The sequence below is a fragment of the Xenopus laevis genome, chromosome 8L, assembly GCF_017654675.1.
Source record: "Xenopus laevis strain J_2021 chromosome 8L, Xenopus_laevis_v10.1, whole genome shotgun sequence".
In the NCBI taxonomy this organism is placed as follows: domain Eukaryota; kingdom Metazoa; phylum Chordata; class Amphibia; order Anura; family Pipidae; genus Xenopus; species Xenopus laevis.
The window spans coordinates 73,262,581-73,280,252 of record NC_054385.1 but is presented as its reverse complement, the minus strand read 5'-3'; the positions used below and the strand labels follow the sequence as shown (position 1 = coordinate 73,280,252).

Below are 17,672 nucleotides of genomic sequence, written 5' to 3'. Positions count from 1 at the left end.
AATTTGATCTTTGCCTTTTTTCGTTTAGTTTCTTTATTTACCACCAGACCCATTACACGGTCTGTTGTCTTTGCAAGTGGATGATGGGCTGCAGCCTCCTATAGAAATTAGTTGCAAGGATCGAAACATCATGGCTGCCACATTTACTCGTTTTTTACACCTTAATATTGGTAAGTTTGAAGAAATTATAAAGAGAGATGACATACTGGTGTTATTTTTATTGTGGTGGAGGTTAAAGATTTTTAAAGGACAAAGAAAGTATAATACACAAGGGATGCTAATTTGTTAGGCACCCCACATATATTAAAGCGGTCGATCACCTTAAAATTATTATTATTATTTGTGGTTTTTGAATTAGTTAGCATTTTGGTGAGCAGCTCTCCATTTTGGAATTGGAGAGGGTCTGAATAGAAAGATACGTTTTTAAATGTAATTATAGCCTCAAAAAGCTGCTGGGGTCAGTGACCCCCATTTGAAAGCTGGAGAAGAAGGAAAATAGTTAAACCATTTGAAAATTTGCCAAGTACTGGTCATTCTATAACATACTTAAAGTTAACTTGAAGCTGAACTATGTCTTTTTATGAGTGCTCCTCTTTGGAATAAATTTACACAGGCCGGGTATCTTTCTAAGTAAGCCCAGCATTTTTTAAGTACTTCCCAAGGCTCCCTTACAGCTCTATCTATGTAAATATGCGCGTGCATATGTTACAAATTTGAAGAAGCCAGCGAGAGAGCGTTGAATAATACTAGTATGTGTTGCTTCGTTACGGGATTTCCCCAAATTGGTGCAATTTTTTTCCAAACAGGAGTTCTGACTTGGAGAAAAGTTTAGTCATGTAATACACTGGGTTGCCTAACAAAGTGGCACCGTCAATGTATTAGCTTTTATTTGTCCATTAAAGAAAAAGAAATGTTCACCATAGCTTCAGGTATTAAGGAAGTATGTGAAATATTGCTTTGCTATTTTCCGTGAGAAAACAACATTTATGTAGTTAGAGACTTTATAGGTTATGAAAAAAGGAGGATAGGAATCTTAAACAAGACAGAAACTGGGTAAAGGAAAGGCATGGGGATTGTGCACTGAGAAAAAATATGATGAAACTGGTTTAATTATAACTATATACAACACTTTGCATACAGTCATCATATTACTTTTACATTTTGTTTGCTCAGGAGGATCAGAGACATTTCAAGATAAAGTTACTTTCTTCCAAAAGGAATTGCGACAGATTCACTGCAAGAAAACACGATGCAAAATTACACTCAAGGTTAACAGGCATTCACTACTGGAAAGTGTAAGTAATACTGAAGATACTGATGCACCTCAAAAGTGAAATTAATGATGAGCCATCAGAGCAACTCCTGATTCATCAAGCCATCATATGGCAAAAACTACAGAACATGTTTCAGGTGGTAAACATTTATCATAATAAACTGCTCTTAGTCAGATATTTTAAAACAATGCACCAAACCTATACATCCTTGCCTATAATTAATCACTTCTTAATTAGCCACTGTATACAAATGGGAACAAAGTCCATAATCTATTAAATTGTAGCCTTTACAATATGCCAAAATATGTAGAAACTGCATAAATATGTCAATAAAAGTTTGAAGAAGCAGGAAGACCCAAAAAGGAAAACAATCTAGTTTTACATAGCAATTGAAAAATGAAGAGCCTGCCTGACTGGGAGAAAGTTGCAACAGTTTAAGTGGCAATCCTCAGGAGATTGCGGGATCGTGGCAGAGATGGAGGTGCATTTTTCAAGGGATAGTACACTGAACTGTTCCTTTAAATGCAACAGATGATGCAATATTTTAATATTTTTCTGAAACTTTTGGTTTGGTATTTGGAATTGGATGCTAATTCCATAATTTAATGCTGTATGTCGAAGGAGACTCCATATAGAATGGTGATGTGGAGCAGCACATGTGATGTATTTAAGATACAGTCTTTCCTAACACATTTTACACATGGGTGATTTTTAATTATTTATACAGTGCATGCTATGTCTTATATGTTTCACTCCTTTGTACTATGTTGTATATAATGTTTGGTGTGAGTTTGTTAAAACTTTCATGGGATAAATTGATTTTTCAGTGTATTTATATTTTTTTTTTCACATGATTCAGATTTGTCTTCTCCTTTTTAAACTTTAAAGATATCAGTTTGCTTAGTTAATTACATGCCTCCATCTTCAGCATTTGGTGTGCCACATTTGTCTCTCCTCTTTAGCATCTCACATTGTGCCACTGACTTCCAACTATGCTCTTGACATGGTTGTCAGGCTGTAAACCATGTATGGGGCTCAAATGATCTCCTCCCAAATCAGTATCTGATCACAGCTTGTTCAAATAATGTTTGGGGAGGGTGGTGAATTAATTTCAGCTGAGGATCACTCTGGGCCATCAATGCAATCCTCACCACATGGGTCTACATAGCCTATATGAATCAGGTTGTTTGCCACCAATAATCAGCCTTATTAGACCAGTCACTTGGGTGGCCATATAAGAATCTGCTTATTGACAACCTGACTGATCAAGCAGATCTGTACTTGGCTAGCTTTTCTATTGTTTCATATTCAGTATGTCTCTGTCTCACATTCTTAAATTATCTATTATGTGTTCTGTATTTTAATTGTCCCCAACTGTAATTTGAAGTCCTACTTGTTTCACTTCAGTCTCTATTTTCTTTTTTTTATTTGTTTTAGTCTCTTCGAGCAACACGTAACTTCTCCGCTTCTGATTGGTGCAAAAATTTTGAAGTAGTTTTTCAGGATGAAGAAGGTATGAAGAAGGGAATCCTAGGATGAGAGGGTGGTGAAGGACAGAGTGTAAAGGGGCACATGTGTTAATGAATACTGTACAGTAAAACTTCAATTTCACATCCCCTAATTTTAAGTTTTCCTCATTGGTCCCACCAATGAGGTCCCACCTATATGTTGTTCATATTAAATTTTTCGAGATTTTACACCATTTTTTTTTCTGGCCCTCTGAAAAACACAAGATTGGGTTTGACTGTATATTAAATAAACTAATGAGGTAATATGCAGCAAGACAGAAAGTTGGAGAGTCAAATAGACTGGTTTATCTAAAGAAGGGAGAAGGTTCCCAAAGAGGGAAATGTTGACTCTGCTTTACTTGGCAGTATATAAATGTAATGATATTTTATTAACAATTAATGTCCAAGCAATTGTATTTTCCTTTATGTCCTGAAAGTTACATACTCGATAAAGAACATACTTATGTTAACACAGCACTCAACGAATTTGGGAGGGAGAAATGGTATTAATGGAAAAAATAAGTAGTCTTTAAAGGAAAACTATACCCCCCAAACAATGTAGGTCTCTATTAAAAGATACTGAGTAAAACAGCTCATGTGTAAAACCCTGATTCATGTAAATGAACCATTTTCATAATAATATACTTTTTTAGTAGTATGTGCCATTGGGTAATCATAAATAGAAAATTGCCATTTTAAAAAATAAGGGCCGCCCCCTGAGATCGTACGATTCACTGTGCACACATACAAACCACATGTAAGGTCACATGAGCCAATTAACAGACAGAGTTCTGCCTTTTGCTTCCTCACTTTTTCCTGTTACAGTTGGGGGCCGATTCATCAAGCTCGAGTGAAGGATTCGAAGTAAAAAAACTTCGAATTTCGAAGTGTTTTTTGGGCTACTTCGACCATCGAATGGGCTACTTTGACCTTCGACTACGACTTCGAATCGAAGGATTCGAACTAAAAATCGTTCGACTATTCGACCATTCGATAGTCGAAGTACTGCCTCTTTAAAAAAAACTTTGACCCCTACTTCGGCAGCTAAAAGCTACCGAAGTCAATGTTAGCCTATGGGGAAGGTCCCCATAGGCTTGCCTAAGTTTTTTTGATCGAAGGATATTCCTTCGATCGTTGGATTTAAATCCTTCGAATCGTTCGATTCGAAGGATTTAATCGTTCGATCGAAGGAATAATCCTTCGATCGTTCGATCGTAGCATTTGCGCTAAATCCTTCGACTTCGATATTCGAAGTCGAAGGATTTTAGTTCCTAGTCGAATATTGAGGGTTAATTAACCCTCGATATTCGACCTTTGATGAATCGGCCCCTTAGTGTTGTAGTATTTCTGGTCAGGTGATCTCTGAGGCAGCACAGATAGAGTCACGAAATGGTGGTTTAAGGCAAGAGATGTAAAAGGGCAATATTTATGTAAATATACAGTATATTCCAGTTTGGTAAGATTCTTTAATATGTCATTCAATTTGATATAAACTATCTGTTGCTTAAGTATTCATTTTGGGGGTATAGTTTTCCTTTAAGCTCAGACTGGTAGATTTGTAGATTTGTAGATTCTGGCAAATACCAGAAGGTTGCTATATGATGCCATAGACAGTCACTATTTAAAGAGCTTGTAGGTGGCTGTCTGGGCCTCTGCGTATTTGTAATGCCATGCTTATGTTTATATCATCTTTACAGCTCTTGATTGGGGGGGGCCACGCAGAGAATGGTTTGAGCTGATCTGCAAAGCCTTGTTTGATACAAACAATCAACTTTTCATTCGTTTTAGTGACAGTAATCAGAGCCTGGTAAGTTGTCTACCCATGTAAACTATATCTTTTTCCTGTTATAGGGAATTTCCATCCTTATAAAAATTAATACTTGCAGTTAAATACAATTGTACAATAATTCCAGCACAGGAGTTCCATAACAAAACAGATTATGAACTAGTTCATTTTAATGCAAAAGATTTCAACAAGTTTAATCATTGCAAAAAATACTGCAAAAACTTAAGGCCTTGCTTTGGTGCTTGCCATGTGTGTACACACTGAAGTCCAGAATTCACCTGTCTCTAATTCTACATGGTCAGTTTCTCTCACCAGTGAAGGTTTAGTTTCTCACTGTTCAAACTGTACGTCTGCCCCTTTCCCTACTAGAGATTAGTTTCCTTTATTTCCTTACTGAGGATCCATCAATCTGCAAAATCAAGTTTTAGGGTAGAGCTCCACTAGAGTTTTTCGTTGAAACGACGCCTGCCGACAAAACACTGCGACAAGTCGGATCTACACCGCAAAAATGAATTGTTGTAAACTACATCTTTTGCAATTTACATTAATGACTTGTTTTTTTCTGGTACAGGTATAGGATCACTTATCCGGAAACCCGATATCCAGAAAGCTCCGAATTACGGCATGGCTGTCTCCCGTAGACTCCATTTTATTCAAATAATCCAAATTTTTAAAAATGATTTTTTTTCTCTGTAATAATAAAACAGTAGCTTGTACTTGATCCCAACTAAGATATAATAATCCATATTGGAAGCAAAACCAGCCTATTGGGTTTATTTAATGTTTAAATTAATTTCTAGTAGACTTAAGGCATGAAGACCCAAATTATGGAAAGATCCGTTATCCGGAAAACCCCAGGTCCCGAGCATTCTGGATAACAGGTCCCATACCTGTATTAGTCATAGAGCAGGGGTGCCCAAAAGGTACATCGGGATCTACCAGTAGACCTTAAGCTGGTGATGGGTAGATCTCAAGCCACTGTCAACAAACAGCTTGACTCTTTTTTTTCCTGTTTAATTATTTTCAGACAATATTTATTACAGTTTATTTATTAAAGTTACATAATAAATAGTTGTTAGATAAACCTAGCAATATACATTTGCTCATAAATTAATACAATATTTAAGTAATATTTTCATTGGAACAGAATGCTAACAATGTTTTTATGGATATAGATCATAATGGAACAACATTAGTATGGGCACTACTGTCCTAGAGATATTGGTTGGCAAACTTGGCTGAATATGGTAAAAAAACATCTTTCCTGGCCCTACAATCTGTGTACTGGGTTTAAAGAAGAAGGAAAGCTATGGAGGAATTTTATTGCCAATAGATTAGCTGCAATAGTGCAAGCTAGAATGCTCTATTTGTTCTGTAGAATGTTTTACCATACCTGAGTAAAAAGCTCTAGAAGCTCTCTGTTTGTTTAGAATATCAGCTGCAGTACTAGCTTGGTATTGGCTAATTAATCTTTAACCGTTTCTTCTCCTTTAATATTCATGACAGACTACAACATTTGTGTATCCCACATTATGACCAATGTAAAATAATTCATGAACTATAATGTAAATATTACTTCAATTTACCTAATGAATGTTATAATTTGCAATTTCTTTTCATTGTTTCTCCTAGGTGCACCCCAATCCATGTCGGCCTCCAAACATTCGAGTTAAACTTTATGAGTTTGCTGGCCGAGTGATGGGAAAGTGCTTGTTTGAGTCATCTCTGGGTGGTGGATGTGAGCAGCTGGTTAGAGCTAGATTCACACGCTCCTTTCTGGCACAGATTATTGGACTGCGCATGCACTACAAGGTGCCATTTACTCATTAGCTTTTTTTATTCTTCCCATCTTTTTCAGTGCTCTCTCCATTGTTCCATATGGTCTTACACTTTTTTGCTTAAGTATTCCCTTAAATTTTCATTTTCTAGTGTTACTAACAGCCTTATTTATATTTCCAAAGTACTTTGAGACAGATGATCCTGACTTCTTCCAATCAAAGGTTCAGTACATTCTCACCAATGATGTTATAGATACAGAATTATTTTTTGCTGAAGAAAAGTATGGCCGAGCAGGACAGCTTGAGAAAGTAAGTGTAATATTTACTGTTGTGAGAAACTAAGGATAAAATTGCAGTGCTTTTGATTAACACCTCATATAGTTATGTTTTGAGATACAAGAAAATGTTTCATAGATTTATGCATTCAGGTTGGAATAACAGATTTGACCATGTATTTCTTATTACATAGTAATGCCCAATTCAAAAAAACTTCGGTAAAATAACACAACAAATTAGGGAGATCCTAGGTACTTGTTGTGCCTTTTGAGCTCTATCCATTATTACTTAACCAGATGAGATTTGGCACCTACAAAAACCGAGTGTACATGAATAACTTTGCTGTTAACTTATGCAAAGATACTAACTGCAATAAAGTGGACAACTATGTGTTTCTATTGAATTGAAGTGGTGAACAATAATGTATCCCTCAATTATTATTAAAGAGGCTGTCCCCATCTATCACGAAGATGCAAACTCGAATACACCACCATTTTGAATCTTCCAACAATAAGAGTTTCATAAGATAATATAGTAACATAGTTTACTGGTAAAATTTAGATTTTTAACAGACTTGCAAACACATTGTGTATTGAGCCCTTAGTGCCCTAAAGCTGGCCATAGACACGCAGATCCGATCGTACGAATCGAGGATTCGTACGATTTTCGGATCGTGTGTGGCGTGTCCCGACTTCTTTCGTCCAGCGGAGATCGGTCGTTTGGTCGATCGGTCAGGTTTGATTTTGACCCGACCGATCCCGCCGGAACCCAGGGCACATCGTAATCGGATCGTTCGGCCATGCGGCCGAACAATCAGATTACACCCGATATAGCCATGTTTGTTAATGGCATATCGAGGAAAGATCCGCCCGTTTGGCGATGTTGCCAAACGAGCAGATCTTTGCATCTATGGCCACCCAGTGTGGAGTAAATTCAGGTTGGGGAGAACAGGAAGTGCAGCTGGGTAATAACAGGGCAACACAGTTACAACTTGATGTGAGAAATGTTCTAGTGTGGTAAATAAGTAGCAGGCAGCACACTTGGGGGAAGATTTATCATGTGGTGTAAAAAAGGGTGGAATAATTCGTCACACATCGCCAGGCACGCAGTGTAAAAAACTGCATAAAAATGCCATAATTTTTTTACAAGCTTTTTCTTTGAGCAAAGGTTCAAATGTCTGAAGCAGTGTACAATAATGGTGGCAAATTTGCCATTGACATGGCATAAAATAAAACACACCTTGATAAGTTCATCATTTATTTTACACAGTTCTTTCCGCAAATTTTAATTTTACACAGCTAATAAAATAGGCCCCTTGATGTTCATTTATGTTACTTATTATCTGCTATCCCCTTTTCTTCATTAAATCTAGCAAATGTCTTCCCTATGTTTTTTGTTTTTAGGTGGTAGAGCTGATACCAGGGGGTTCTCAAATTCCTGTGACCAACGAGAACAAAGTGTACTACCTAAATTTATTGGCTAATCATCGTCTGTCAAACCAGGTTCGAGAAGAGGTAGACCATTTTCTGAAAGGTGATGTGTGAAGATGATTTTTGGAATTTTTGGGTGTGATTGTGGTTCTACAGGTCATATCTTTACATCTCTACCCTCTTTTATACAGGGCTGAATGAATTAGTTCCAGATAACCTTCTAGGTATTTTTGATGAAAATGAATTGGAGGCAAGTATCTATAGACTTGGTGCATATAATTTCATTTAGAAACTTTGACCTTCTGTAAAAGAAAGTTCAGGCTGTTAAGATGAATGATTCAATGACAAAATAAATAAATAAAAGTGTTTCAAATACTCCTAGGGTGATGGCACACTAGGAGATTAGTCACCCATGATAAATCTTACTTATCTCTGACTTATCTCCTGTAAATGCTTTTCCACCGCAATAAAGTGAATCGGTGGTGGTAAAATATATGTGCCACTTTTACCCGAAGTTTCCTCTTAGGCCAACTCTAATACGAGCTTTGCATATCAGATATCAGACATGCTATTTAGAATGTACTGGGTTTTGTACTTGCTGATAAACGGTGATCATAAGATGAACATTATTCTTAATTAATATAAAATTTTTAGATCTAGAGCAAAGGTCGAGTTTGTGAGGTTTTTTCTATTTCGAATAAACTCACAACTTGAATGTTTGCTTATTCATGAAGAAACCCTAATGTAAAAAACTCAAATTGAATGCAATGGGGGGGGGAGACTAGAATACTCAAATTGATCGAGTTATTGATGAAAAAAAAGTTTGAGTTTTTGTGCACAAACCACCAAAAAAGCCTCGAAGGCTAAAAACGTCTTCAGATGGTTCAAGGGACCTCTGCCATTGTCTTTTTTTTTTTTTATACCGAGTTTTTACTGAAACTACCCTTGAAAAAAATATTCGGGGAAGAGCACAACTCGACCTTTAATAAATAACCCCCAAATGTATATTCTATTTCCCTTGCTGCCTAAACAGATTGACTGTGAGGATACTGTTTCTCTGCTTGTTTATAAATGCGATAAATGTGAGAAATGTCTGGCTGTTCACCTTTGCTCCGTGGTGTGTCTGCACCTGTAGGCATGGCTTTGGCCTTGGTGCAGATGCATTCTCTAGAGTTTTGCCGCCAAAATCTCCTCCATGTTTTTCACTTTTTGAAAGAACTAGTATAACATTGCATTAGCAACAAGTTAGGACACATGGCTCTATTAAGGAGGTGTATCTAATCATTCACACTATGTTGACTATACTTTGCTTCAAGACTGTTGGGTAACTTGATCTGTGAAATTAAGAGGTGTAAGTTTTAGGTGTGTTTTCTAATACTGTGTACAAATGTTTCTTAGCTGCTCATGTGTGGCACAGGACACATTGCAGTTCAGGACTTTCAAGCCCATGCTGTAGTCATTGGTGGCTCATGGCACTTTCGGGAAAAGGTGAGAAGAAATATTTTGTTTAAATCACTTTTCCATATCTGGATTGGCCTTCTTTGTCTGTCTTTGAATTTTGATTTCTGCAAACTGTGACTTGTAGATGTCTGTTATCAACCTAAACTAATGATCATTATTTTGTATGTGAACGTTAACATTAGATTGCTTAGAATATTCTAAGCAACCTAACTAATGTTAATTATTTTGTATGGTTTTTTTTATGTATGCCTTTATATTCTGCCTGTTTTTAACCTTCAAGTGAAAATTCTCTTACCATGGGAGTCGCTTACCTCAGTAATTAATAAGCAGATCAACTACACGGGGTCAGATTAAGGTTTTTTTTTTTAATTATTGATTATCTTTATTTTCTGATCCCTACCTATTCATACCTCCATGCAAAAAGTGTTTTACATAATGAAAGAAAAATTAATATGCATCTGGTAGATGTTCTCTCTCATTCCCTGGTAACTGAGTATGAAAAACAATGCAACGTGTAGATGTTGCATAAGGTAGAATATGTCTGTGAATTGATAAAGTCCAGCCATTCAGCTGATGCTGAACTACAATCCTACAAAATAATCACACAAAGTCCCACAAACATGTGGCTGTCAAATAATTGTATTGCATCACAGACAGCCTTATGGCTTATGTGAAGTCAATACTGGTCACATGATTAGTGTCTATTGAAAAAGATGAGCAACACATTGGGGTTCACTGGCTAACTAATGGTTTTTATTCACTATTCCAGCCATCAGTCATCTGACTAAAGCTAATGTTGATTGGTTACTATGGATTACTGCTAATTTGCTTGATGTTAGCAAATGACACCAATTAATACTTACCCAGCTAGTTCAATAGGTATAAAAGGGAATCCTCATGAAGGCTGTTGACATATGCTGAATTTTTCATCTCTGGGACCCAAACTACTGACACATTATGTAGTTTAGAAGGGAAAACATTGAGGGCACCCCCCCCCTGCATAAATCTGTATCACTTTTATTCAGCTGAATTGAACTGAGCTAAAATGAAATTTGATTAAAGTGCAGTGAAAGAGCATGTGGTCTTCCATGTCCAAATGAAAGTTTATCATGACCTTATGACCTTCATTATAAACAAAAGTATGCACTAGATAATGAAATCCTAAGCACATTATCTACAGTGAGGGGCAGAGGGTAGTGGCACTTTAAGGCTTTACGTTCTATATAAACAACATATAACCAGATCCTGTTCCCCAACATGCTTCTTGAGATACTGGATCACATCACTTTTTCTTTAGTACAAAACACTTTTGTCATATCTGCAGTACCATACTAGTCACTTCCTCAGAGTATACCTTATTGGATCGGCGTATTACCCCAGGTGCTCCTGTTAGCATAAAATGTGCAGTAGAGTGGGGAAAAAAAGCCTTTAAGGGAAACACTTATACAATATACCAGGTAAAAATTATACAATATTATACCAGATAAACAATATTATACATTATTGTTATAATATTATATCAAGTAAACAATTATACAATATTAGGCACCCCCCAATGATTATAACTTTCCTTCTCCTTTAAACCTCCACCATTCTGTAACATGCCTTCTATATCCTAACACCCAAAATTTCTATTTCCTTTCCCTTCCTCTGTTCTTCTGTTTTCTCTACTTTTTGTGCTGCTCTCCTTTTCTACTTGCTTTTGACTTTTTCACTCTCCCACACCCCACCCTTTACAATTTAACTTCAGCTAACCTTCCTCTTACACTTCCCCAATTCTCTCCTCTGTAGCTGTCTGGTTCCTCTCCAATCTACCAACTTAAACTATAAAAAGCAGTGCAGCTATAATCATACTATCATTTGTGTTTAGAGGGGCTGTGGGACAATTTTCAAATTGTGTGACGTTGTTGAGATCACATTTGGCAACACCACCAGGCCCGGACTGGCAATCTGTGGGTTCTGGCAAATGCCAGAGGGGCTGCTATAAGGTCCCATAGAAAGTCAGTATTTAGTGGATGAGTATTGCAATGTATCCCAAATACACAAGTACTTTTGGAATGTGAAGGAAGCTCAGGATAATGATGAGTTTATTAATCCAGGCTGATTTTCTACATTAATCTTATATAATGATACCATTTCCACTGGTGTTAACCTCCCACTGTAACCAAACTTTTATTTGCTTAGTGATAAGAGGAAAATGCTTGTCTTATTTAATGTAGCTGCTACTTAAAATTCCACTTCAAAGAGCTTTATGTAGAAATTGTGATGGGAAAGTATACTCCATCTTATTACATAGTAACATAGTAACATAGTAAGTAAGGTTGAAAAAAGACACATGTCCATCGACTTCAACCTTTTTTTTTTTTTTTTTTATTAACTACCTATCTGCCAGTTGATCCAGAGGAAGGCAAAAAACCCATCTGAAGCCTCACCAATTTGCCTTAGAGGGGGAAAAATTCCTTCCTGACTCCAAAATGGCAATTGGACTAGTCCCTGGATCAACTTGGACTATGAGCTATTTCCCATAACCCTGTATTCCCTTACTTGCTAAAAAGCCATCCAACCCCTTCTTAAAGCTATCTTATGTATCAGCCTGTACAACTGATTGAGGGAGAGAATTCCACATCTTCACAGCTCTCACTGTAAAAAACCCCTTCCGAATATTTAGGCGGAACCTCTTTTCTTCTAATCGGAATGGGTGACCTTGTGTCAGCTGGAAGGACCTACTGGTAAATAAAGCATTAGAGAGATTATTATATGATCCCCTTATATATTTATACATAGTCATCATATCACCCCTTAAGCGCCTCTTCTCCAGCGTGAACATCTCCAATTTGGCCAGTCTTTCCTCATAGCTAAGATTTTCAATACCTTTTACCAGCTTAGTTGCCTTCTCTGTACCCCCTCTAATACAATAATGTCCTGTTTGAGTGATGGAGACCAAAACTGTACGGCATATTCTAGATGGGGCCTTACAAGTGCTCTATACAGTGGAAGAATGACCCCCTCCTCCCTTGACTCTATGCCCCTTTTAATACAGCTCAAGATCTTATTTGCCCTTGATGCTGCCGACTGGCATTGCTTGCTACAGCCAAGTTTATCATCTACAAGGACTCCAAGGTCCTTTTCCATAATGGATTTGCCTAGTGCAGTCCCATTAAGGGTATAAGTGGCTTGGATATTTTTACATCCCAGGTGCATGACTTTACATTTATCAACATTGAATCTCATTTGCCACTTAGCTGCCCAGATTGCCAGTTTGTCAAGATCATGTTGCAAGGATGCCAAGATATGTGATTATCAGATATGTGCTGATAATACTTTATCATCTGGGCAACAAACTGAAAACCGCTTATGGTTCCCAAACCTTTGCTGAATGAGAAGGTAATTAAAGGGATACTGTCATGGGAAAACATGTTTTTTTTTCCAAATGAATCAGTTAATAGTGCTACTCCAGCAGACTTCTGCACTGAAATCCAATTCTCAAAAGAGCAAACAGGTTTTTTATATATTCAATTTTGAAATCTAACATGGGGCTAGACACATTGTCAGTTTCCCAGCTGCCCCAGTTATGTGACTTGTGCCTGCACTTTAGGCTGAAACTACTTTCTGGCAGGCTGTTATTTCTCCTAATTAATGTAACTGAATCAGTCTCAGTGGGACTTGGCTTTTACTATTGAGTGTTGTTTTTAGATCTATCGGAGCGCTGATATCTTGTGTTAGGGAGCTGTTATCTGGTTACCTTCCCATTTTTCTGTTGTTAGGCTACTGGGGGGAAAGGGGGGGGGGGTTATATCACTCCAACTAGTAGTATAGCATTAAAGAGTGACTGAAGATTATCAGAAGTCACATGACTGGGGGCAGCTGGAAAACTGACAATATGTCTAGCCCCATGTCAGATTTCAAAATTGAATATAAAAAAATCTGTTTGCTCTTTTGAGAAATGGATTTCAGTGCAGCATTCTGTTGGAGAAGCACTATTAACTGATGCATTTGGAAAAAAACATGTTTTCCCATGACCGTATCCCTTTCAAGGAACAATAACACTAAAAAATGGAAGTGTTTTAAAGTAATGAAAATATCATGTACTGTTGCCCATACAAGAAAATACTTCAGCAGCACTCCGATTATGGTGAAAAAATTGGTACTTTATTCGTGCCTCAAGCTAAGCGATGTTTCAAGCTTGATAAATGGCTGGAAAAGCTCGAAACGTCGCTTAGCTTGAGGCACCAATTTAAAGTACCAATTTGTTCACCATAATCGGAGTGCTGCTGATGTATTTTCTTGTATGTGAACCAGACCTGGGCAGACAGGGTCACAGACGGCACCCGACGCTGCAAAGAGCGGTGAGAGTGTGTGTGTAGCACTACTTTGTGTTTGATGTACTGTTGCCCTGCACTGGTAAAACTGATGTGTTTGCTTCAGAAACACTACTATAGTTTATATAAACAAGCTGCTGTGTAGCAATGGCATGAATTGAAAAAAGGCTATTCGGCACAGGTTAAATAGTGGATAACAGATAACACCATTATGTTCTACAAACAGCTTCTTTAAATCATCCTCCTGTTTCATGCTTTTCATTCAGATATTGATTATGTTAAGGTTACATAAGAAATGGGTGTTTGTTAAATATAGCAATATATATTCTCATAAATATTTCAGTAATATTTTCCATGGAACAGAATGCTAACAATGCTTTTATGAATGTAGATCATAATGGGACAACCTCACTTAAAGCAGACCTTGCTTTATTAAAGTATTGGCACTCTTGCTGTACATAAAGCTGGAGTCAGAAAGTTACCTTCTCATGTGACAGTGCCTGTCCTTCTCAGAGCCATTCCTTGATATCTATAATACATTCTAAACCAGGACTGAATAGGGGGCCTAATCACACAAGCTGTTACTGCTTACCTCTGTTACCTGATACTGTAGTTTCATTTTTATTTTGCCTTTTAGGTAATGAGCTGGTTCTGGGCCGTTGTCAGCAGTCTCACACAAGAAGAGCTGGCCCGTCTTCTGCAGTTTACGACTGGATCTTCACAGCTGCCATCTGGGGGGTTTGCAGCTTTATCCCCCAGCTTCCAAATCATTGGATCTCCTGCTCATGGCACCTTACCCACTGCCCACACTTGGTAAGTAAAATAAAACCTATTCTCCCAGTATTTTTTTTTTTTTTACTATATTTAACTGTACTACAGTCATAATTTGGTTTAACAGTGGTTTCATTGTCACCTCCAAAAGTATTTTAGTAGAAAAGGTCTCACTGACATTGTCTTCTACATCCATTCTGGGTTGTGTTAAAATCAACAGACTTCATTTTAGGCAACTGGTGACTGGTGTGTAGTATGAGCAAAGGTCACATGCAGAAAACCAGTTACTCAGCAGGACTGTGTTGTGTTTGTTATATCAACAGACTTCATTTTAGGCAGCTGGTGACTGGTGTGTAGTATGAGCAAAGGTCACACGCAGAAAACCAGTTACTCAGCAGGACTGTTAACATGACTAATCATCATAAAAAAACACTACATTGGTGATCACTCTTTCCAAATATCTTTTTTTTTCCCTACTAATACACATTATCTCGCAAAGTGTATTCATTTACCCTTTCTGCCCCTTTGATGTTGCCTGCCTCATATGAAAAGTGGAAATTTATGGTTCAGCACTGAATTTAATAGCTATTCTTGTTCAGTTTAAAGACTGTGGTACTAGGAGTCAAAATCATTTAGATGGCAAACAAGTACTAGTAATTAGATAGAAGTTAGCCGATCCACATGTTGAAGCAGCTAGTAATCTAACATAATAGTAATCTTCTAGAAAAAGTGCACTGTTAGAACAAAAAGTGCAGTCCGATTAAAGGAGAAGTAAACCATAAAAAATTAATATGGCTAAAAATGCCATGTTTTATATAGTGCACTTATTGCACCAACCTAAAGTTTCACCTTGTGATTGTGACATTTATATTCTATGTGTACTGTATATTTTTAGTCGGTCCCTAAGCTCACTAAGTGACCGCAGCACAGAGCATGTGCAGTAAATCAGCAGAAAAGATGGTGAGCTACTGGGGCATCTTTGGAGAGATAGATCTTCCGTGCTGAAGGGCTATGGTTGCCTTGGGCTGGTACGGAAGCCCAAAATATAATGAACAACATTTCTAGCTACTTCTTTAGTTAGGCACTATGTATGAACAGATGGTACCTGGGGTTTTCCAGATGATTATAGATGTTATTTTGGATCTCCATTCCTTGTCTGCTCAAAAAAAAAAAAAATTAATTATAGTTTAGCTGGGATGAAGTACAAAGTATTGTTTTATTATTGGAAAGAAATAGGAAATCGTGAATTATTCGCTTACAATTGAGCCCGAGGGAGATTACCCTACCATAATTCAGAAAAACAATTTCCTGATAATGGATTAATTAATTATTAATGGATGACCTGTACTTGTTTTCTGGCACTTCCTCCCCCCCTTTGAACGTCTTGTCTCGTAACAATGAAGTGTTTAATTTACATTCACTGCACCTTTGCTACTGTGGAGTGTTAAAGTGGACCTGTCACCCAAACAAAAAAATCTGTATAATAAAAGTCCTTTTCAAATTAAACATGAAATCCAATTTCTATTTTTTATTAAAGCATTCATAGCTGCTGTAAGCTCATTTAAAAATCTCCGCTGTCAATCAAATATTGTCTGCCCCTCCTCTATGCCTTAGGCATAGAGGCGGGGCAGACAATTACTTTCACTTTCTATTCAGCACTTCCTAGATGTCACTGCTCTCCACACATTCCCCCGTTCTCTTAACCATTTCATTGTGTATCCAGGGCATGGAAATGGACATTGGGTCCCCCATTCTGGTGCACAAACAAGATTCTGAGATGACACAAGGCTTGTCTTAATAACAGTGTGCACAAAATGGCTGCTGCCTGCTTGCTATAATTTTGAAATCCCAGACTGAAGGAAACAAGAATCAAATAATTGATATAGTGTAATTAAAGTTCATTTTGCTTGACTAATGTGATAAAATAGGATTTTAAATCATTTCTTTGGGTGACGGGTCCCCTTTAATTAGACATGGCTTTTGGTGTGTATTTTCACATTGATAAAGGCTAGAGCTAGCCTGGAGCGTTAACCTCCTGCAATAAAGCAGCAAAAATTTGTGAGTTTTCTTCAAAAAAGTAAAGACCAAGATTATAAATACAAATTCAAATCATTTATTAGGACATACAGATAACCGATAGGCGGTTATCTGTATGTCTTAATAAAGTATTTGAATTTTTACTTATCTTGGTCTTTACTTTTTGGAGATAACTCACAACTTTTTCGCTGTTTTGGACTTTTGAACCCGTGGACTGGGATGAACTGTGAGTATTTTCTCTTTTTATTAATTACTTTGGATATTTTGCTTTTTGATTGATAATGGTACACTTATTGTCACTGTGTACCAAAATCTTCCATATCCTGCAATAAAACACCATATCATTGTGTAAGACCTGCGAGTGCAGACCTTTGCATTTGGTAGATAGATACTTTCAGAGACCAGTTAAATGTATGTATGTGTGTATGTATGTATGTAATGGGAAATGCCTGTGGCAAGAAACTGGCAGGCAGCATCAGGGTTGTCATATGCATGGGGTTTCTCATTATCTTCACTAGGAAATTATGACAGACCTTACTGAAAACACAATGGTAGTCAAAACTCTGTGTCCTTTCCCTAATTGTAAATGAATTACCACAGACAGATGTATCCCAACATTGTTATTTTTCAGAATAGCAAGCTATTGATTACATGCCAGTAGTATTCCTGTATCTATACATCCCTATACAAGTTCAGCCAAAGAGAACACAGCAGTTACAACCAAGACATTTTCCCCAATTTATCATATTTCAAATGACTGTGTTTATATTTGTAAAGTGGCATTTCCTTGTGTCAGGTTCCACTTAAATAATATTTTCTTCTCTCCTAGTTTTAACCAACTCTGCCTCCCCACCTACGATTCTTATGAAGAGATGCACAAGATGCTGAAACTCGCCATCAGTGAGGGCTGTGAGGGCTTTGGAATGCTGTGAGGGGGAACAGGCCTTACGTTTGGTTTTTCTCCATTGGCTGCAAAAATTGCTTTGACCTCACCTATTTTAAGTTGAATAAAAGGACAGTAAGAAGCACAAA

At 37.2% G+C, this 17,672-nt stretch overlaps 1 protein-coding gene across 5 annotated transcripts in view; it reads left to right on the top strand.

The window, feature by feature from the left end:
- The window catches only part of arel1.L (apoptosis resistant E3 ubiquitin protein ligase 1 L homeolog), a 26,610-nt gene extending 8,938 nt beyond the window's left edge, over positions 1-17,672 (top strand). For 4 of the 5 annotated variants that reach the window (XM_018229188.2, XM_018229189.2, XM_041572969.1 and 1 more), the window contains exons 9-19: positions 29-170; positions 1,174-1,295; positions 2,712-2,787; positions 4,480-4,589; positions 6,201-6,380; positions 6,530-6,655; positions 8,026-8,155; positions 8,244-8,302; positions 9,451-9,540; positions 14,470-14,645; positions 17,470-17,672. In XM_018229188.2, the coding sequence (XP_018084677.1) occupies positions 29-170; positions 1,174-1,295; positions 2,712-2,787; positions 4,480-4,589; positions 6,201-6,380; positions 6,530-6,655; positions 8,026-8,155; positions 8,244-8,302; positions 9,451-9,540; positions 14,470-14,645; positions 17,470-17,572 (1,314 nt within the window). In that variant the 3' untranslated portion in view covers positions 17,573-17,672. The remainder of the gene's footprint in view (positions 1-28; positions 171-1,173; positions 1,296-2,711; positions 2,788-4,479; positions 4,590-6,200; positions 6,381-6,529; positions 6,656-8,025; positions 8,156-8,243; positions 8,303-9,450; positions 9,541-14,469; positions 14,646-17,469) is intronic. The other variant, XM_041572970.1, reaches the window with a different exon arrangement.